This window comes from Otolemur garnettii, unplaced genomic scaffold (genome assembly GCF_000181295.1).
Source record: "Otolemur garnettii isolate 467f Iridium unplaced genomic scaffold, OtoGar3 scaffold00009, whole genome shotgun sequence".
In the NCBI taxonomy this organism is placed as follows: domain Eukaryota; kingdom Metazoa; phylum Chordata; class Mammalia; order Primates; family Galagidae; genus Otolemur; species Otolemur garnettii.
The window spans coordinates 4,324,839-4,348,345 of NW_003852404.1; the positions used below are offsets into that span (position 1 = coordinate 4,324,839).

The window sequence follows — 23,507 nt, forward strand, 5'->3', positions numbered from 1 at the left end:
AAAAAAAAAAAAATTTGTCTTTAGAGCTTGTGCATGGATTATAATTTTAACTGTTTTATTCTAGAATAATAATTTCTTAGGTTTTCAAAAAAAATTTTTCTTTTAAGCATTGTATTTATTTATTTACCAATTTTTTTTGTATCTCTGTGTCTTTCATTTGAAGTTTACACCTATTTGTTTTATAGCAGGCTAGGGATATTGGCTTCAATCTTATCTGCCACATGCCATGTTCAAATCTTAAGGCATATTTCTTGTTGTTTGCAATAGTTTTTGGGAATGGACCTTTTCTGACTTTATCTCCAGATATATAGTGTTTCTTATGTGATTTTGATACAATTTCCTCTCATTACACCCAGAAATATTTGTTCTAACTACATTTTTATTTGCAGATGCATCGATTAAATTAAATGTTTGTGATATAATTATTCATTTGAGCTTAATGCAAGTATTGAAAAAATTGTTTTTTGTTTGTTTGTTTGTTTTGAGACAGAGTCCCACTTTGTTGCCTGTTGCCCTAGATAGTGCAGTAGCATCCTAGCTCACAGCAACCTTTAACTCTTGGGCTCAAGCGATTCTCTTGCCTCACCCTCCAGCGTAGCTGGGACTACAGGCACCTGCCACAACGCCCAGCTACTTTTAGAGACAAGGTCTTGCTCTGGCTCAGGGTGGTCTCGAACTCCTGAGCCTAGGCATGAGCCATCTCACCCGCCCAAAAAAATTATTATGAAGCCACACCAGTCAACGCTAGAATTTAACCTGAGTTATGAAATCCAGACATTAATTAGTTGGCATGTTTTCTTAACAGAATTATTTGGTCGAGGCTGCCTTACCAAGTTTCAGTTATAAATAAATGTTGTTATACTGGTACTATCTCATTTAGCACCTGTTCCCTGTTAGTATTTTTCTAGTCTGATGGTCTTTAGTTTCTCTTAGTTTTACCATGCCTAATTCCTCTAGGTTTATCTAACCTGTTTTTTAAGGTTGCCAGATAATCTGAGATTATATTATCAATACCGTATCATTAGCTGGATGCATTTAACAAGATTGGTATGAGTTTCCCAGAAATTCTGGTTTGATCCTGATGCATCCTTGATATTAACATTTCTAAATGGGACACGTAGTAAAGCTAAGGGAATAATTCTATCAATGATTGATACCTAAAGGCTTTTAAGGTTAACAGCTTATGTGTCAGACCATGTCTCTCTTAGAAGCGGTCTTTTTATATAATTTATGACATTTGTGTCTATATTTCTTTCCCTGAAGCTTCATGTGAATTCAAAGGGGCATTGTTGGGGCATTAAGTGAGAGGTGATTCTCATCTGTGCACATTGTGTGATCTTTTTTCCTTCTCTCTTGAAATCTAACGGCTAGTTCAGTATAATTAAAGGGGAAAGAAAGAAAAGTATAATGGCAATATTTGCTTATTTGCATTTAAAGAATGATATATCAGAAAAAGCAATGCTAGGCTCGGCGCCTATAGCTCAGTGGTTAGGGTGCCAGCCACATACACTGAGCCAGGCAGGTTCTAACCCAGCCCAGGCCTGCTAAACAACATTGAGAACTGTAACCAAAAAAACCTAGCCAGGCATTGTAGCAGGCACCTGTAGTTCCCGCTACTTGGGAGGCTGAGGCAAAAAGATCACTTAAACCCAAGAGTTTGAGGTTGCTGTGCTAGATACCACAGCACTCTACCAAGGGTGACCAAGTGAGACTCTTATCTTTAAAAAAAAAAAGGAATGCTAGTCAATAGCAGGTCTAGGAGGTAACAGAACTTAGTATCAACCCAAATGTTTAATCTTGGAAGACAATTTCCAAGTATTTAAGGTAGCAACTATTATGAATTTTTGATACATAAAAACATCTTTTCATTTGCCCCGTTATCTCATACTTACTTTGTTAGGACACACCAGCATTTATTGGTTTTAACTGAAGAGTATAGTTGGAACCCAACAGTAACAATAGAGAAAGGTATTTTTTAGAGAGTAATTTAGTTTTCACTCTAATTTATGATACTGATAAGTTTATTTTAGTATTTCTGACCCAGAAAATTCTGAGGGATTCCTTATGATACACAGTCAGGCTGAGTTCAGTGTGTGCTGCCAAAAATTTTAGTGATGAGGTTATATTTTCATTTTTTCCCCCAAAGTATAGAAACCCAATTTTTGAAGCAGATTTTCAACTTTGATTATTATTGCCTGTTAATTTTTGTAATTTTTTTTTTTTTTTGAGATAGAGTTTCACTTTTGTTTCCCCAGGCTAGAGTTCCATGATGTTATAGCTCATAGCAACCTCAGGCTCTTGCGCTCGGCCTCCCAAGAAGCTGAGGCTATAAGCACCTAACACAATGCCCAGCTAGTTTTCTATTTTTATAGCGAAGATAGGGTATTACTCTTGCTTAGGCTGGTCTAAAACTCCTGATCCCAAGCAATGCATCAGCCTCAGCCTCCCAAAGTGCTAAGATTATAGCATGAGCAACCTTGCCTGGTTAATTTTTGTGATTATTGAAGTGACCAGCCCATAGTCATACAACCAGTAAATCATAAAACTTCATTTGGTGGTAGTCTTTCTTGTAAGAAATAGCAGCTTTATCAAACAAAGTGATTTTCTGTCTCATTTAACGCCTTAGGTTCTAAAATTATAGTGATGTTATCCTAAGATTATTTTCCTTGAATCTCCCCTACCCTCAAAAAGATCACATCTAACTTGAGTGCCTAATATCCAGTCTCAGTGTTTGGTGTGATCATCAAGCTTGACTTAAACAGCCCAACAGAGACAAATTATAAGTAGATGTAATATTCTTATCCTAGTTGTTGAATGTTGGACCACGGAGATCTCAACCTGGCCAAAGAAGAGAACCCAGAAAGATCATCACAGTTTCTGTAAAAGAAGATGTACACCTGAAAAAAGCAGAGAATGCCTGGAAGCCGAGCCAAAAACGAGACAGCCAGGCTGAAGATCCTGAGAACATTAAAACCCAGGTAAAAATAGAAACATATCTTAAGATTGTTTTTGGAATTATAATGATATATTAAAAAATTGATTTAACTTGTTTTGACTTATTGATATAGGTAGACATAGCAATTTCGGACTTTTTATATTTGTTTTTCTATTGAAAACATACTCTAAAAGCCATCATGGGTGCTAGACAGCGTAATATGTTGTCTTGAAATAGCTGTCCGTGTGCTTTATGAGAATAACCACTCATGTTCCAAGTATTTATATGTCATAGACTTTATCATGTGGGCTAAACTTAATTAATTTAATAAGTTAAAATGTATTTTTAGATTCTCAGTAATTGACTGTCCTGTGATAATCTAATTACTATATTGCTTTCTGTCTCCTTGTCAGGCCTTTATTTCTAATAATCTAGAATTTAGAAACCCATTTTTTTTAAGAGCTTTTTGGAATAAAGTTTAATTCTTTGCATCCTTTTGTGCACATTCTGCTGTCAGAACTTCTAAGGTAAATTGGATGAAGTCCTTTAATCCATTCAAAAATAATTTTTGTGTGTCAAATTTTATCCTTTATTTAGCTTTTCCTTACTCATAGTGCCAGTTCCTATGCTTGGGTTACTGCTAATCCAAGCAAATGCTTAACATTTGAATGTTTTTGCTTCTAGGCACCAAACCTGGAATCTTTTCTTAAAATTGACACCTGTACCAGAGCTAGGCATCACAGATCACATATCAAGTTTTTGGTGTCAGATTTCTTATATATCTTTCTTATCACCATGAGGAGTTCAGTGTAACAGTTGAAAGTTCCAGCTCTGGAGGCAGAGTATCAGCTCTATTAGGCAGGTTCTTAATCTGAACTATAAAATGAAGGTATAATAATAACTACCTCATAGATAGTAGATCCCTTGTGATTTTCTATGTAGAAAATTATATCTATGTAGAGAGAGTTTTATTTTTTCCTTTCCAATCTTTACACATCTTTTCTTTGTTGTAATGATTAGGATGTCTAGTATGATATCTAATAGAAATAGTTAAAATAGATGTTTTTGTTTTGATTTCAAAATTAGGGGAAAGCATTTAGCCTTCCACCATAAAGTAGGGGTGTGAATGACCTTTTCCTAGTTGAGGAAGGTTCTTTCTACTCCTAATTTGTTCAGTGTTTTACAACATTACTTTAAAAGACTTCTGCCTAACTAGTCAAGCATAGTGGTGGACACCTATAGTCCCAGTTACTCAGGAGGCTGAGTTAAGAGGATTGCTCAGGCCCAAAGAGTTTGAGGTTGCTGTGAGCTTTGAAGGCTCTGCATTCTACTATGGGTGCCAGAGTGTGAGACTATATCTCAAAAAAAGAAAAAAATAAAAATAGTCTAAGTATGGTGGCTCAAACCTGCTGCAAGTCGTGATGCCTCAGCACTCAACCCCAGATGAGTGAGCCTCTGCCTTGGAAATAAATAGACTTCTGCCTAGTTCTGTATCAAAATTTATGTTACACCATAATTTAGATAAATTCCTTGTCATACGTTGATGTTATTTACTTACTATAAGGTGTGAGAAGTAAGTAATTACAGATTCAGAGAACATATTGTTCATTTTAAAGCTTTTGATATACATTGCCAAATTGCCCTTAGAAATGTACAGATGGGCTCGGGATCTGTAGCACATTGGTTATGGTGCTGATCACATACACCGGGGCTGGCAGGTTCGAACCTGGCCCAGGCCAGCTAAACAACGACAATTACAACAAAAAAAATAGCTGAGCGTTGTCACGGGTACCTGTAGTCCTAGCTACTTGGGAGACTGAGGCAAGAGAATCTCTTAAGCCCGAGAGTTAGAGATGGCTGTGAGCTGTGACACCATGGCGCTCTATCAAGGGCAACATAATGAGACTCTGTCTCCAAAAAAAAAAAATGAAAGAAAGAAATGTACAGATGATGCTCCCACCAATGAAGTGTGAATATACCCTGTTCCTAGAATTTCTATGAGTAGTGAAAAAAAGTATTGTAACTTTGGACTGTTTTTTAAAATAAATGAATTTAATTATTTCTGTGACTAGCTCACAGCTTTTGTTAATAATTTGAAAAGTTGAACTTAGAAATTATTAAGAAATCAATCCTTAACAGAAAGCACTGTGTTGTCATAGCTACTTTAATGCTCTTTTCATTTCTGTGGCCCTTCTAGGAACTTTTTAGAAAAGTTCGAAGTATCTTAAATAAATTGACACCACAGATGTTCAACCAGCTGATGAAGCAAGTGTCAGGACTTACTGTTGACACAGAGGAGAGGCTGAAAGGAGTCATTGACCTGGTCTTTGAGAAGGCTATTGACGAACCCAGTTTCTCTGTGGCTTACGCAAACATGTGTCGATGTCTAGTAACGGTAAGAAGAGAGGAAGGAGTAAAACCAGAAATCTTCAAGAGGTATATTCTCCCCTCACTACACATTCTTCCCAGAATTGTTATTGGGGCAACGTAAAGGGGAGAATATATTTTTAGCACTTATTGATATAATATCCTCATTTTACAAAGAGAATCTTCTTTACGCACCGCTGGAGAGGAATGTGCAGACTAGACTAAAATGGGCATGAGATGGTCTCATCCAGTGTGAGGAAGATTGAGTAAGGTTTAAATTAGTAATTTAAAATTACTGTCATGGACAGCCATTTTTTTCTCTAGGGTGTGTGTTATAGAAATAAAGCAAATGCTTATTTTCATATTTAATTAAATTTCATATCTAAATTTCAAATTTCTAACCTTTCTGGAAATGAAAGGACAGTTTTCATATGGTCCAAAAGATTTCAAATTGACAATTTTATCTCATCATAAACTGTTAGATTTCTCTCTCTTACATTGTGTGTAGCCATTTAATCTCCACTACCTGTCAAATCTAAGGCAAGACAGAGTGGGAGACAAGAGAACTTCTGATTAGTGTCTATTACCCTGCTCTATTCTGCAATCACAGAACTGCTATGTACCTACCATCTATGCTCTCTCTTGCTGTTACTGTTGCTTGCCAAGGTACTTGTGTCAGAAGTATATGTCCTTTAACATTTGAGCTTCTTTTAATTATCACAACTCATTGTCGTCATGCCTCGATTTTTAGAAACAAACCATGAAAGTGCAAAATTCTATCATTCTTCCTAGATTTTTGATATCCATTGCAAAGGTGGGTAAGTCTTTTGGGGCATGGAAAAGTTACATCTTCTGTCTTAAAGGAACTCAAGATATGTCTTGAAAAAAATAGGATTTCTAAGAAAAAAATCACTTATAAGGTATTTTGTAATATAGCAGTGTGGTGATGTTTCAGTCGATGGTTTAGATAAAAAAAACATGTTGGAGGAAGAAGAAATTATGATAAGGGAATGATAAAACTTTGATAAAGCAAATAATGTTTGAGTTGGACCAAGGATGACAGGTAGTACAAGTATAGAGAAGAAAGATCATATAAGGTACACTCAAGTGTCATGAACCAGCTTCAACCCACCAGTGCAGCATGCTTGCAGAAGAGTGTACAGATAATTAGTGTACCACTCCCTGTATATCAGAGTAAACACACCTTACACCCTGGTGTACTCTTCCTTAAAAGTAATCACTTCTTTGACTTCTAACACCAAAGCTGTTTTAACTTCTGAGATACTGAGAGTCTGAAATAAAATGGTGGTGATGAGAACAGAATCATAGGTTCCTAATCCAAACCAAATACAAACCTCAAACAATTGTAGGAGTAATGAACATCTAAGTATGAAAAGTGAAATTTTAGAAGAAAGTCCAAGAATTGGAAAAGATTTCATAGCAAGATTCAGAACACAAGAAAAATATTAAATGGTTGCTGAGTGTGGTGGCTCACACCTGTAACCCTAGCACTCTGGGAGGCTGAGGTGGGTGGATTGCTTTTGCTCCCGAGTTCGAGCCCAACCTGAGGAAGATTAAGACCCTGTCTCTACGAAAAATGAAAAACTGGGGCAAGAGGCTCGCTTGAGCCCGAGAGTTTGAGATTGCTATAAGCTATGAGGCACTCTACCAAAGGTGACAAAGTGAGAATCTGTCTCAAAAAGAAAAAAAAATGTACAGTGTTTGGTACAGCAGAAGATAGGATTAATAAATAAATTTAAAGATAAAACCACAGCTTGGGAGAATCTATTTGGAGTGCATGCAACTTGACAAAAATATTAGAATCCAGAATTAAGGAAGAAGCAGCAGCAAGTCATTGTTAGAGACGTGATAAATCAAAAAAAAGATAAATCATGATCCCATAGAATTCACTCTCTCAAGATTGAAAAAAATAAAACCATTTTAAATGTTCACAAATACGAGTGCAACCACTTTAGACAATAAATAATAGTGTTGAAGATACTCATATACTATTCCACAGAGATTTTACATATTGGTGTATACCTCAGAGAAATTCCCAGATTTGCAAAAGGAATCATATATAAGAGTATTTATTTTTATATTGGTTTAAATATGAATAATAGCAAACAATTCAAATAGGCTGCCTAAATAGGCCAATAAAAGTATACTGTATTTTTTTTTGATTAATGGATTTGAATTATAAATAATATATAGCAACAATTAAAATTAATGAAGTAGGAGCAGCGTACAGTGGTCATGCCTGTAAACCAATCTAGTTAAGAAGCTGAGGCAGGAAGATCCCTTGAGACCAGGAAGTCAAGACCAGCCTGGGCAACACAGTCAGATCTGATCTCTAAAATAAAAATAAAAAGCAATTAGCCAGAGATGGTAGAGTGTGTCTGCAATCTTAGCTGTTTAGGAGGCTTGCTTTCACTCAGGCATTTAAAGCACCACTTCTCTCCTGCCTGGGGAAACACAGCGAGACCCTCATGTCTTTAAAATAAAATAAAATGATGAAGTAGTACTAATTGTACTATCATGGGTCAACCTCATATATACAAGAAAAAATTATTAACTAAATACATAATAAAATGCAAATTGGAAATAGTAGACATTAAATTTAAGGAAGAGAAGAAAGTAAGATTATGTAAAAGTATGCATGAGTAATTATTAGTGCTTCTTCTAATGACAAATTAGGTAATTCAGACCATCCTTCCATGGAGAACAATTAGAAAAACTGGTCACAACATTTTTAAAAATGTTGAAGGCATCTGTTCCACAGGAGAGATCAGTAAGCCCAATACCAAAAACACAGAAAGGCTTTACTCTTTCCCAGTCTCTATCCTGCAGTGCTCCTCCTCTTCCCTTCCTCCACAGATACGCCCTTGCAGGCACCCTGCGTACTTTAAGGGCCAGATAGAGTTATATCTGGCCCCTCACCCACTGGCCTTTTATGCTTGTTTTCTATAATTTCAGTCTCTTAAATAAGTTTTTTGTTGCAGGGGTTGTTGGCAGATCTTAAAGGCATTAGAGAGCTAAGCACTAAAGAGTCACTAAAGCTAAAATTCTGGAAAAAGTAGAAATCCAAAGAAGAGAGTGAGACGTTTGATAACGTTCCACCCTCTGGAAGAGGCAGCTAAAAGACTTGAACAAGTCATTTTTTGTAGGCTTGCTGGGCCAGGGATGATAGAAATTGAAACTAAGGCCCACATAAAGGAATGACAGAAGCTCTAATAAATCCTCCTATATTTTAGGTTGAGATCACAAAGAACTGAATGCTTGGAGTAAAGGTGAACCAGAAATTGACCTCCTCTCATAAGGACTGTAGCTTTACATCACATTATCTCAATCCTTGAGTTCGGATTATAGTTCTTTGAGATTATTAATGCCCCGATAGGCACCTTACAAGGTGCAAGCAAAAATTTGAGATTTTTTGTAGTAGTGTTCAGGTTATTTCTGTGGACAATTTTTCAAATAAAATATTCAACACACAACTAGAAATATTCAAGTCTACCAATGTCTCATAGGGGCTTCAGATGTGGACTTTATCAGGCATAGATTTTAAATGATTGTAATTACTATGTTCAAGGCAATAAAGATGAGATTATAAATTCTACTGATTTAGAAAGTATATGAAAAAATCAAATAGAAATTCTAGAACTGAATTTTATAATAAAATTAAGAATTTAGTGGATGGATTTAATAGCAGATTTGACACACCTAAAGAGAAGAATTATAAATGAGAATATAGGACTTACATACAGAATGAAGCATGGAGAAACCAAGAGATGAAAAATACAAAAAGGATGGTGAGAGGTGACAAAGATTCTGTAAATAGATCTAACTTTGCTCTAGTTGGAGCCTTACTTAATAAGAGAGGTAATAGAATTTTAAGAAGCAATAACTAAAGAGAACACCTGAGAAATTTTTATAATTTCTGACATATTAATAAGATTTTTTTTTTTTTTACAAACCCCGCAAGTGAAAATGAAAGAAAATTTTTAGGCTAGTCATAGTAAAGCTACTAACAACAAACAATTAAAAAATAGAAAAATAGGGGCAGCAACTGTGGCTCAGTGGGTAGGACGCCAGCCCCATATACTTATTTCAAACCCAGCCCCGGCCAAACTGCGACAAAAAAATAGCTAGGTGATGTGATGGGTGCCTGTAGTCCCAGCTACTCGGAGGCTGAGCCAAGAGAATAGCGTAAGCCCGGAAGTCGGAAATTGCTGTAAGCTGTGTGACGCCACTGTACTCTACTGAGGACGATAAAGTGAGACTCTGTCTCTACAAAAAAAAAAAAAAAAGAAGAAGAAGAAAGAAAAGTAGCCAGAGAAGGGAAAGCTAATATAAGAAAAAACCAATAATTTGCCCAAAAGTTTCTTAATCAGAACATAAAAATCATTATGTAGAAAGGAAAAGATTGGTAAATTAAAGTACATTAAAATTAGGAAAATTTTTTTTGTCAAAGGTTGTTTATAGAGTAAAACTGCAAACCTAGGCTTGGTGCCCGTAGCACAGTGGTTACTGCGCCAGCCACATACACTGAGGCTGGCAGAATCGAACCTGGCCCAGGCCAACTAAATAACAATCGCAACTGCAACAAAAAAAGCTAGGCATTGTGGCAGGTACCTGTTGTCCCTTGGGAGGCTGAGGCAAGAGAATCACGTAAGCCCAAGAGTTTGAGGTTGCTGGGAGCTGTGACACCACGGCACTCTACCAAGGGCGACACAATGACACTGTGTCTAAAAAAAAAAGCAAGTCTAATAGTGAAGATTATAATCGCAGCACAAAAATCCAGTGAAGGATTTAATCAGATAATTAAAACAAAACCCTACAGATTAGTAAGAAAGTAACTCAGTTTTTTATTTTTATTTATTTTGAGACAGGGTCTCACTCTGTTGCCCTGCCTGGAGTGCTGTGACATCAGCTAAGCTCTCAGCAGCTTCAACATGTGAGCTAAAGCAATCCTTTTATCTCAGCCTCCCAAGTAGCTGGGACTACAGGCACCTGCCACAATGCCCAGCTAGTTAGTTTTTCTCTTTCTAGTCTCGCTAAGGCTGGTCTTATACTCCTGAGCTCAAGCAATCCATCTGCCTTGGTTTTCCAGAGTGCTAGGATTATAGGCATGTGCCACTGTGTCCAGCCCATAACTCAGTTTTTTAAGGGACAAGAGCTTTGCACAGACACTTCACAAAATATCCACATGAGAAACGTGAAAAAATTAATAAACTTAGGTACAAAACTAAACCAAGCAGTAACACCAGATTTCTAAATTTACCACTTTTTTGCAGATACTTGAAGCAACAAGGACTCTTACATACTGCTGGGGGAAATAAATCTCGATTGCAATAATCACTTTGTAAAAGAGTTGAGCTTTATATACTAAAGCTAAAGTTTATTTTTCTGCTATAACCCAGCATTTCCTTTCTTGGGTATAAACCCAACCAAGAAATATAAAATTCTTACGTGCTAGGAAACATACAAAAAATGTTCGTAACATTTTCCATACTGGGGAAAAAAAACCAAACAATTTCCATCGGCGGTAGAATACATACAAACTGTTTTACATGTTTAAACAAGAACAATGAACCTGAACTACAAACTACTTGCACATAGATGAAACTTACAAGACTAAGCAAAAGAAGCCAGACTTTTAAAAGATAACTCTGGTTTTTTATTTCATTTCTTTTTTTGTGTGATTTTTTATTTTAATGTTAAAAAATAAAACCAAAATAAACTCTGGGAATGCATATGTGTGATGTTAGGAGTTTTGCATAATTTTCTTTTTGTAAAGCAAAGAAAGGAAGCGATTATTTGAACAGTCTAGAATGCTTCTGTAACTTTGGAGGCGCAATTGTGGTTGCGCTTTGGAAGGAAACTCAAATGACTCTTCTAAGAGGCTTTTTGGTATTCTGTATCTTGACCTGGTGCTATACTTAGTAGTGTTTATGGGAGTTTTCTTTGTCATACATAATTCATTGAGCTAACCCTTAAAAAGTTTTTAAAAACACAGCTGGGCTTGGTGGCTCATACCTGTAATCCTAGCAATTTGGGAGACTAAGGTGGGAGGATTGCTTGAGTTTAGGAGCTAGAGACCAGCCTGACGGAGAGTGATACCCCACCTCTACTAAAAACAGAAAATTAGGTGGGCGTGTTAGCAGGCACCAATAGTCTCAGCTACTTGGGAGGCTGAGGCAGAAGGATGGCTTGAACCCAGGAGGTTGGTGTGGGCTAGGCTAGTGCCACAGCACTCTAGCCAGGGAAACAGAGTGAGACTATGTCTCCAAAAAGAGAAAGTTTTAAAAAACAAACTAAACAATAGAGTGAAAAGTTTAAAAACACTATGGGCTCTTAAGTTTTACTCCAATACAGTGTTTTTCAACCTTTTTTTATCTCATGACACACTTGAACCTATGGTTAAACTTCCCCGGCACACTTAAATTACGTTGATCAAAAAAAAGAGTAAAATAGGCTCCGCGCTCGTTTGGTGGTTAGGGCACTGGCAACATACTCTGAGGCTGGCAGGTTCAAACCCGGCCCAGGCCAGCTAAACAACAGTGACAACTGCAACAAAAATATAGCCAGGCGTTGTGGCAGGCACCTGTAGCCCCAGCTACTGGAGAGGCTGAGGCAAGAGAATCGCTTAAACCCAAGAGTTTGAGGTTGCTGTGAGCTTTGACGCCATGGTACTCTACCAACAGCAACGGAATGAGAGTCTGTCTTTAAAAAAAAAAAAGAGTAAAACAGTGAAACAAAGAATATCTGTACTGTTCTTCGACCTTTCAAAAGTTAGTGTTCTTTAAAACTTTTTGTGGCACACCTAAGATCCGCTCACGGCATACCAGTTGAAAATCACTGCTCTAACGTTTCATTTTTTTAAGAAAGATCTAAAAATAATGGTTACATGTTGGGATTTAACAAATTTGGGTGATGAATACTTATATGTATGCTGTATTATTTTTTTACTGTGTTAGAGAAGATATGGAGTCTAGCCAATTACTTTTTCAAAATGCCACATCCATAGTCCAGTGTTGGTCCAAACTGAGATGTTGTTATGTGTTTCACTGATGCCAACTTTAGCAGATTTCTCTACTTCAAGCTTCTATTTACTATCTTGTGAAATTAAACAGGAAAGATCTGTGCATTTTCCGTATCTTTTAGACCATGGGCTCTTTAAAAAATTTCCTTAAGCTAATTATTAGTTTGAGAAGTGATACTTCCTCACAGAATGAGAGAAATTGAAGACAATCAACAAAAAATTAAACCTGGGGGAAGTACTCTTTTCTTACTTATTGTACTTATTTATTTATTTAAGTAAATTCATTATAAGTATTATTTTACTGAGCCAGCCACAGGTTAAATTGTATAAGGTCTGTAGCCTAATTTATAGCCAAAAGATATATATATAGGCTATGCCACTGTTCATGGATTATCAGTATTGGTTGTTTGAAATAAGGAAATCTAGTTCTACTTAACCATATATTATCATATAATACGGTCTTCAGTATTAGTAGTAAGGAGTAGTGGGAATCAGAGCAATTTTTTTTTGAGATAATGTGATAAACGAGTTATATCCAACTTGTTTAATCTCAGAACCATTCTATTATTCCTATTTTACAACTTTCGCTGAAAGTTAAAAAATTGCCTCAGTAGAGATTTTGTGCTTAAGGAAATTTCAAATGTATTTTTTGATAGTTATTCTTTGTTAAATGATAAAACCTTAGCTCAAACAATGAACTAGATTGGACATGGAATCCAGGTGTGTTTTTGCCTCCCAGGGACATTTGGCGGTGTCTGGAGACATTGTTGTTTATTGTAACTCACATTTTATTTTATTTTAGTAGGTACAGGTTGGGGATGCTGCTTAGCATTCTGCATTGCACAGGATAGCCCTCCCACCCCATCATAAGAAATTATCCAACCCAAAATATTGGTACTGTTGTGATTGGGAAATCCTGGCCTAGATTGTGGAGATTTTAAGGTGTAGAAGAATGCTTATTCCGGTTGTTCAGAGCAGTTGTTAAACTACTGTCCTGCCCCCATGACATTCTCCTGTATTGCACATCTCCATTCATTACTTCTTTTGGCTGAGCTCAGAAGACTGTAATCTCAGCACTTTGGGAGGACCAGGCAGAAGGATCACTTTGAGGCCAGGAGTTTGAGATGAGCCTGAGTAACATAGCCATCTCTACAAAAATATTTTGAAAATTTGCTGGCATGCTGGTTTTATGCATATGTAGTCCTAATGACCTGGAGGCTGAGCCAGAAGCATTGCTTGAATTGAAGGTTGCAGTGAGTTGGCATCACGCCACCATACTCCAGTCTGGGTGACAAAGTAAGGCTCTTAAAAAAAAAATTAAAAAAAAAATTAATATAACTTCTTCTGTTACTTTGTAGTGATCATCTAGGTGAATGTTAGAGGATAGTGTGTCAGTTTTTCATGAGGTCTTAAAGGGCATACTTTTAAGAAAAATTTCTTTAGATTTACAGAGGAAATTTCTTTAGATTTACAGATTTAATGGCTTTCCCACATTGCTCTGCAGTGCTGAATGTATGCACATACACGTACTCAAACATACCCATATATACCACCAAGCTCACAAAACATACATGGCTTTTGAGGACCAGTTGTAAGAGTTAATGTTAGTAAACCCTGCCTCTGGAGTATGTTGTTGCTTTTACTGGTTTAACTAGGAATGACTAAAGAGGCCTGTGAGAACACCTTCGCATACTCCCTTCACAAACAGCAAAGCGTTTAACTAGAATTCAGCACTTCTTTTAACAGGAGGACATCAAAATTGAATAACAAATGCAGAAGAGTGGACAAGACATATTTAAGTCAGTGCTGATGTACAATTTTAAATCAGATTACTGCAACTTTTAAGTTGCTATGTTTTTGTTTTAATCATAATTGAAATGAAAATTCCCATCTCAGAACCCTTCTAGAATATAAACTTCTAGGGCTGGGATTTTTTTCTGTGTTGTTCACCATTCAATTCTCAGTGCCTAGAATGGTTCCCAGCACATAACAGGCCCTCAGATCTATGTTATGAGTGAGTAAATGCCTAAATGAATGAATAACAAACAACTGGCAAGAATTTCTTTTATGTCCTGGGACTACACTTTTTTTACTTTTTATATCTGCTGTGGCAGCATGCATACTTCAGCTACAAAGAATGGTACTAAAGGCAGATTTTTAAGTGTTCTGTGTCTTGTTTGCCAGATCCAGAGCTTGTAGTGTTAGAACTACTTAAAGTACTTAAAAGCAAAACATGAAAAGAATGACAGAACTGAGAGCAGGAAGACAGAGAGCAAAGGAGACAGTTGAATCTCTTCCAAAATGAAGCCTGGAGTTACAGACTTGAGAAGTCAGCCTTGGGCAATAGCAGGTAGCTGGAGTCAGTTGGAGAAGGGTGTATAGCTCTCCTAATGAAGATGATACATGCATTGAAGAAGAGAATGATCAGGAATAATTTAATAAGGAATAACATAACACTTTCATAACTGAATCACCTCATTTTGAATCTTGTGGGCATTCCTCAACATACACACCTACACCTCCTCAGGTATATCTTACAGAGATGCATGAGATGCATGTTAATAGGTGTGTTCTTAGTATATTATATATAGGTTTTGCCAGTGGTTGACTAAGGTTAGGACATAACTAGTGATAGACGATAGTTAGGTCACCATGGACCTGGGAATTATATTGCTTCATTAAACAATTAAAGAACAATTGCTTTATTACTATTTACTTCACATTTAAGAGTAAATTGTCCTCTAGAAACCAGAGGTTTAAAGGTAGCATGTAGGTGCCCTTTGCTTACATTATACTAGTCATTCCAAATACTTTACCACAGAATATTATATGTTCTGGGGACAAAATAACTATTGGGCCATGGGGTTACCACTTGCAACTTGTTGCTCTGAGGCAGTATGGAAAATCCTGAGCAAGCTAAGCAAAGCCAGAGCTTATCTTCCCCTTTTCTCTGACTACCATAATTAGCAGCTGACAGCTCTTGATGATGCTCTGGAATTTGATCCTTTGGGGATAAGAAGCGTCTGTCCTCAGCACTAAACAAACACGTCAGCAGTACAGGTCCTGCTGCTTAGAGAAAATTCCTACTCAGCACTGACAGACATTCATATCCACGATTGCTGAGCGATCTGTGTGTGTACAAGTCTCATCACACAGCCACTCTGTTAGTTTGCTGCTGTGTAAAAATGAAAATGTAGGTGCCGTCTAGCAAATCTAGCTTACTGTGCAGCCTTACTAAAACAGAATAGTTGACCCCCTTGTTTCCTGAGAAAAAGAAACCATCTCTCAACTTACTTAAAGCATCGTTACATCTTTATTTTGATCATGGATTATTGTTAAGCAAAAACTGTAGTTGTCTAAATAGCTCCTTTTCTCACTATCACATATCACCTTTCATTCTTTCTATTATCCATGGTCACATTTCTAAGCATCTGCCTTGTCTACTGTTAAAGACTGAATGTTTGTATCCCCCCAAGTTTGCAGGTTGATGCCCTGACTCAGAGTGATTGGATTAGGAGATGGGGGCCTGTGGAAGGTAATTAGTTTCAGATGTCATGAAAATAGAGCTCCCACAATGGGATTAGTACCCTGGGAGGAAGAAGAGACACTAGAGCTCCTTCTTGCTTATGTGAGGACACACAGCAAGAAGTTGCTGCCTGCAAGCCAGGAAAAGGGTCCTCGCAAGGACCAAATTTGCCAGCACCTTGGTTTTGGACTCTCAGCCTCCAGAACTGTGAGAAATAAATGTCTTATATTTAAGCAACTCAGTCTGTGGTATTTTGTTATAGCAGTCCAACAAGAATAAGACATCCACTCTTCATGTTCTATTCCAACTTACCAATTTCAGTGGATTTCCTCACCAGCCAGTATCTAGTAAACAACAGTTGCCGACTTAATAATGTAATAATCCTACTGAATTGATCATCTCTCTTTGGGACAGAGTTTTTACTCTGTTGTCTCAGCCTAGAATGATGTGGCATCATAGCTCACAGCCAGCAACCTCAAACTCCTATGCTCAAGCAACCCTTTTGCTTCAGTTTCCTGAGTAGCTGAGACTACAGATTCCTGCCACAACAACCACCTAACTTTTCTATTTTTATTTTTTATTATTTTTATTTTTATCTTTTTTGAGACAGAGTCTTACTCTGTGCCCTAGGTAGAATGCAGTGGCACCCTGTCTCACAGCACCTCAAACTCAGGATCAAATGATCCCTTTGCCTCAGCCTCCTGAGTAGCTGGGACTACAGGGGCCCATCACAACACCTGGCTGTTTTTTAAAGACAGGGTCTCACTCTTGCTCAGGCTTGTCTCAAACTCCTAAGCTCAAGCAATCTACCTGCCTCGGCCTCCCAGTGTGCTAGGAGTGCATGCGTAGTCTACTCTGCCCAGCCTAATTTTTCTGTTTTTAGTCAAGACACGATCTCACTCTTGCTCGGACTGGTATCAGGGAAAAAAACTACCATGAATCACTCTTCTCAAAGATATATTCTCACTGGCGCATGCCCATGTCTCCCTAACTTTGTCAGCTATCCTCAGAGGACATTGCAGAGAACATGCTCCAAAATTATTCTTTAGGAGCTGTGTGGCTAGGAATTTATTCATTCATAAATACGTTCTTGCAGATTGGTGTTCCTTTTTCTGATTATTCTGTTTTAATAGTTCTGTGTGAATATATCTAAAACCATATGCCTGTTCACAGATTCTTTTTTTTTTTTTTTGAGACAGAGTCTCACTCTGTCACCCTCAGTAGAGTGCTGTAGCATCACAGCTCACAGCAACCTCCAGCTCTTGGGCTTAGATGATTCTCTTGCCTTAGCCTCCTGAGTAGCTGGAACTATAGGCGCTTGCCACAAGACCCAGCTATTTTTTTGTTCCAATTTGGCCGGGGACAGGTTTAAACCCACCATCCTCAGTGTATGCGGCCGGTGCCCTACTCACTGAGCCACAGGCACCTCCCAATCACACATTCTTTATGCCCTATACATGTGAAATTTTCTTTGACCATGGTTTTGGGATAACAGGTTAATTTCTCTTGCTTTTTGTGGTTATTTCTTAATGAGCTAACTTTGCCTACATCCTTCCTTTTATAACTATGTTATAATATAGGTTACTCCTCTAATTTTTAATCATAAGCATTGCAGATAGAGCTCCAAATGTTTAAATATCTATATTACAGTAGTTGGGGGGGGGGCTCTTCTATGTGCCAACTGCTTTTTATTATTTTTCATGGACTATTCAACTTAATCCTCCCAACAGTAAGAGATACATGTTATCCCCTCTCATTACCAGAAAATGGGGGGAAATTTAAAAAGGAAAAAAAATACGTTATCCCAGGTTTTGAAAGAAATGTGTTTGGTGAAGCTAAATAACATGACCAAAGGCACATGGCAGAGCTGGGATCATAACTATTTTCAAAGATCCTTTTTTTCAACAGCAATTTTATAATGTCCCTCAATTTACAATCATTGGGGTATCTTTCTTTCAGATGAAGGGACTGAGGCTCAATAAGGTAACTTGCTCAAATTCACTTAGTTGATTAGTTAAGAGAGCGAGGCTTGAGATTGATTTTGTGACTCAGATTCCAGTACTCTTTCAATTTCAGTTACAGCTTAATTATCTGTGACAAATTAAAGTGCCTCCACACTGAACACTAAAAGCTGGCCTCCCAGTTGGACCCAGGTACTATGCTTCACTTGTTTTCAGATGATGAAACTGAAACTTGGGTAAAAAGAAAAAGAATCGTCTTTGTTTGTTGCAAGTGATCCCTAACCCAGCTCTTTCCATATAGCCTCCCCTACTCTACAGGTACATAAATAATAACTTGTATACCCTTCCCCTACTTAAGTCATTTCTGTATGTTTTTGTCAACCAAACTATCACTAGTTATATTTATTTCATCTTTCTGACTTGGGGTAGGGATATAATTTAACTCTGGTACTCTTATCATAAGGTAATGGCTTGGATTTTTATATTGTTGCCCACATTTCTCCCATTTTCTGCACAGTAAATTCTATAATATAGGAAACATCTCTTTAAACATAATAGATGTAGACCAGACCATTTTTGTCTTATAAGTCAGTTATATACTTAAATGATAATGCAGGTCATTCAGGTGAATATGCCCAGAAACTGGATAGGACATTCTGGCTGATGTAAACTTAAGTCCTGTAAAGCAGCAAATTGGATATAACCGTTCAGTTTTAGAACCTTGTTTGTTCTAGAACCTAACACTATGTTAGTGCTCTATTATATACCAGCTGGCTCATGGTTTTATTTCTTGGTTCTCTTTTGTATTTTTTGTTTGTTTGTTTGTATTTTGTTTTGTTTTTTTGAGATAGTCTTACTCTGTCATCTAGTCTAGAGTGCCATGCCGTCAGCCTTGCTCACAACAACCTCAAACTCCTGAGCTCTAGCTATCCTCCTGCATCAGCCTCCGGAGTAGCTGGGACTACAGCCACATGCAACCACACCCAGCTAATTTTTCTGTTTTTAGTAGAGACAAGGTCTCACTTTGCTCAGGGTGATTTCAAACTCCAAGCCTCAAGCAATTCTCCCACCTTGGCCTCCCAAAGTGCTGGGATTACAGGCTTGCGCCCCAACACCTGGTCTCTTTTATATTTCTTAATCAGTATGTTATTGTGTCTTCTGGGTCCTAGTAGGAGAGTCTGTTTTTCGCTTTTGATTTAGAATCTTTTGCTTTCGTGTAGCATTTCTTTTCTTGAAGTCAGGTGAACTCCTGAGCCCCTTTTTTGACTTTGAAATAGGCCCGACTGTACACGAAATGATTTTACACGTTGATTGTGTTTGTGTGGCTTGAGTTTGGAATAAAGCTATATTAACTTTTTTCTGGTTGTCTAAAAAGTTTACTTGATAACATTCTCCTCTTCCTAAGTGAATATTTTCTATTGAAAAGAAATATGTAGTGGATCACTTGGTTAATTAGAACTAGACTTGTGAAGTAATCTTTCACGCATCACAGGGAAAGTGATGGGGAGTTGGGGAGTATGCTATGAGTTCTAGCACAGACATACTATAACATTAGCATCCCCAATTTTCAAGAAGTTTTTCTAGCCATTCTTTTTGATCAGCAGCTACATCAGTCTGTCCCAGTTAATGGCATTAACTATTTGTGAGTATAAATATGCCTCATCCTGTGTTTCACCAAGATCTCCCCTTCTGTGTAAGGACCATGCATACATTTCAGAACTTTGGTAGCCACTTCGTGGTTTGAGGAAAAACATTTTGCCATGTTATAAAATAGCAGTTCAAAGTGGTGTTCAAAGAGATTATATGCAAAATAGAAAATTTTAGAATCACTATTGCAGTATGCTCTTCTTACATTCTGAACATGTTCATAAGAATGTCTCTGAGTTTGGTTACAAGTAATAAGTTATTGCATTTATTAGAAAACAATTACTTGATTTGGATGGAAATTGTGTAAGCATATTTTCTCTAAACTTTTGGAGAACTAATATATTCTTCTGGCATGTTAGAAATATATATGCTGTATTCATAGAGTATTAGAATTAAAATAGTCTAACATTCCCCTAATGAAAAGATATCTCAAAAATTTTCGAATGTTCCATCCTCTACTCTATTCCAGAATAAGGATCTCATGTAGCCGGGTGCGGTGACACACACCTATAATCTCTGACTCGAGAGGCTGAGGTGGGAGGATTACGCCACTGCAGTTCAGCCTGGCCAACAGAGCAAGACCCCAACTCTTAATTTAAAAAAAGCAAAAAAAAGATCTTATCTGCTATAAAAGCTTTCCTGTGGCCATGAAATTCTTCCCTGCCTTGTATCATGTCTTTGTTTTTCTTTATGTTCCTTTAAACTGATAGACTTATTACAAATGGTAGTTAAAAAAAAAAAAAGTGATAACCCTACAGGATTGGAAAAAAAAAAAAAAAAGGACAGTCACAGTGGCTCATACCTGTAATCCTAGCACTGTGGGCAGCTGAGGTGGGAGCATCCCTTGAGCTCAGGAGATCAAGACCAGCCTGAGCAAGAATGTAACCCTGTCTCTACTAAAAGTAGAAAAATGGCAGGCTCCTATAGTCCCAGCTACTTGGTAGGCGGAGGCAGGAGGATTGGGTGACATTGTGGAACTCTTATCCTGGGCAACAGAATAAGACTCTGTCTTATAAATAATAAATATAAGGGCAGGGTTGTCGTTTTAACTATACAGAAAAGATTTCTGTGTCAGCTAGCAGCATGGCTATAAAAGAGTACATTATATGAGAGAAATTTATGACTTCTCTATTCAAGATTTTTTTGTTTGTTTTGCACTTTTGGGCCGGGGCTGGGTTTGAACCTGCCGCCTCAGGCATATGGGGCTAGCACCCTACTCCTTTGAGCCACAGGCGCCTCTATTCAAGATATTTTTGAATCATGAAATGCTTGAAACTAAATTGTGTACTACCTATAGAATGTTTACCTGTGGTTCAGTTAGCATTAGTTTGCACAATAAAGAAAATAGATACTGTTAATGTCTTTAATCTTGTTTTTGCATTTTCCTATCTGGATGCAGCTGAAAGTACCCATGGCAGACAAGCCTGGAAACACAGTGAATTTCCGGAAGCTACTACTGAACCGTTGCCAGAAGGAATTTGAAAAAGATAAAGCAGATGATGATGTCTTTGAGAAGAAGCAGAAAGAACTGGAGGCTGCCAGTGCTGTAAGTTTTTTCACAGAAATATAATGCTTATCTACTTTGAGTACTGTCAAGCAGAATTTGCATGAAGCCAGATAGAGCATTTCCCTACTATCTTAAAAGGGGCCCCATTTTTAATGTAAAGATGCCATTTTGGTATTTATAGTGCTTTGTTCCTTTTCTTTCTTCTTTCTTTTTTTGGAGGGGGCGGGGACAGTCTCAAGCTGTTGCCCTGGGTAGAGTGTCGTGGTATCACAGCTCATAGCAACTTCAAACTCTTGGGCTTAAGCAATTCTCTTGTCTCAGCCTTCCAAGTAGCTAGGACTACGGGTTCCTGCCACAACGCCTGGCTATATTTTTTTATTGCAGTTGTTATTGTTTTAGCTGCCCACACCGGATTTGAACCTGCCAGCCTTAGTGTATGGGGCCGGTGCCCTACCCACCGAGCTACAGGCACCATCCATTTATTCCTTTTCTTTAGTGCTTAATGTTAAGAGCAATTCAACTCTCCAAGCCAGAGGTTCAGTCTAATCCTAGACTTCAGAGTGGTTGCTTTGTTCCGAAATTGGAAATGGATGAAGACTTTTGAGTATAGTTCAGTTTTCTGATGAGTTAGTCCATAGTTAGCTGTCAGATTCTCAAAGAGCATGTGACCCCCCCAGAAAGGGTGAGGACCATGAATCTTGGTGTCTACAGTACAGTGCAACTTTGATCATCAAGGTGCTATGTTATTCCTTATTTCCCTTCCCTAACAGCCAGAGGAGAGGACAAGACTTCATGATGAACTAGAAGAAGCCAAGGACAAAGCCCGACGGAGATCCATTGGCAACATCAAGTTTATTGGAGAACTGTTTAAACTCAAAATGCTGACAGAAGCTATCATGCATGATTGTGTGGTGAAGCTGCTAAAGAACCATGATGAAGAATCTCTGGAATGCCTGTGTCGCCTGCTCACCACCATTGGAAAAGATCTAGACTTTGAGAAAGCAAAGGTAAAATTTCAGTAACTCAGAAACCTATAGGAGGAATGCTTTGTTGGTGCCAAAGAACTTAGACTGTCAACAAAGAGTTCTATTTTGCCTGAAGAAGTTCAGGCTGGGCTGGGCACCTGTTGCCCAGTGGTTAGGGCACTAGCCACATGCACTGGGGCTGGTGGGTTCAATCCTGGCCCACGCCTGCTAAACAAACAAAATATAACCAGGCATATTGGCAGGTGCCTGTAGTCCTACCTACTAGGGAGACTGAGGCAAGAGAACTGCTTGAGCCCAAGAGTTTAAGGTTGCTGTGAGCTGTGATGTGACAGCACTCTACAGATGGGAACAAAGTGAGCCTCTGTCTCAATTAAAAAAAAAAAAAAAAAAACTCGAAGTAGTCCAGGCTGCTCAGTTTTCTTCTTTTGCCTATCTCATTGTCAGTGTTTGATCATCTTGCTTCTTACCACATTTTCATTAGTCAGAGGTGAGGAGAGTGTGTAATTACATAAAAGCCATTTTGTAGATTGTTTAGATTATTTGGCTCTTGTTTTTCTTTTTTTTTTTTCCTCTACAGCAGTGTTTGTCAAACGTTTTTATCTCATGGCACACTTAAACCTAAAGTTGAACTTCTGTGGCACACTTAAATTATGTTGATTTTTTTAAAAAGTAAAAAAAATACATACTTAACTGTTTTGAATGTCTTTTGGAAAAAAATTTTTTTTTCTTTTTTTTGCGGTTTTTGGCTAGGGCTGGGTTTGAACCCACCACCTCCAGCACGTGAGACCAGTGCCCTACCCCTTTGAGCCACAGGCGCTGCCCTCTTTTTCTTTTTTTGAGACAGAATCTCATTATGTCGCCCCCAGTAGAGTGCTATGGCATCACAACTCACAGCAACCACAAATTCTTGGGCTTAAGGGATTCTCTTGCCTCAGCCTTCTAAGTAGCTGGAACTACAGGCGCCTGCCACAATGCCCAGCTATTTTTTGTTGTTGTTGTTATTGTCATTGTTGTTTAGGAAGCCTGTCATTATGGGTTCAAACTGCCAGCCCTGGTGTATGTGGCCAGCATATTTTAATTAATGAAAATATTTAATTAATGATTTTTAAAAATTTTCATGACACACCGCTTGAAAATCACTGCTATATAGCTATTTCACAAGTCATCTGTATGTATAGCAAATTTTGAATAGAAATGAAGAGAAAAGTTCCTATGGGCCCCATGTAAGGGTGATACTAAAATGAAGACCCAGAAACTTTCTTAAGTTTATTCTTTAATTAATGTTACAGCTAGGCAGCATCTGGAGCTCAGTGGGTAGGGTGCCAACCACATACACTGGGGCAGCCTGGGCCTGCTAAAACAGCAATGACATCTGCAACAAAAAAAATAGTTGGGCATTATGGCAGGCACCTGTAGTCATAGCTACTTGAGAGTCTGAGGCAAGAGAATCGCTTCAGCCCAAGAGTCTGAGGTTATTGTGAGCTGTGACACCACAGCCTCTACCCAGGGTGACTCTGTCTCAAAAAGAAAAAAAAA

General features: G+C 37.9%; 1 protein-coding gene across 1 annotated transcript in view; it reads left to right on the plus strand.

Annotated features, from left to right (window-relative positions):
- The window catches only part of EIF4G3 (eukaryotic translation initiation factor 4 gamma 3), a gene marked incomplete at its 3' end in the record, with an annotated part of 304,720 nt that overhangs the window by 254,193 nt on the left and 27,020 nt on the right, over positions 1-23,507 (plus strand). The window contains exons 17-20 of the mRNA XM_023509712.1: positions 2,808-2,978; positions 5,133-5,330; positions 20,878-21,024; positions 21,756-21,992. Coding sequence (XP_023365480.1) covers positions 2,808-2,978; positions 5,133-5,330; positions 20,878-21,024; positions 21,756-21,992 — 753 coding nt within the window. The remainder of the gene's footprint in view (positions 1-2,807; positions 2,979-5,132; positions 5,331-20,877; positions 21,025-21,755; positions 21,993-23,507) is intronic.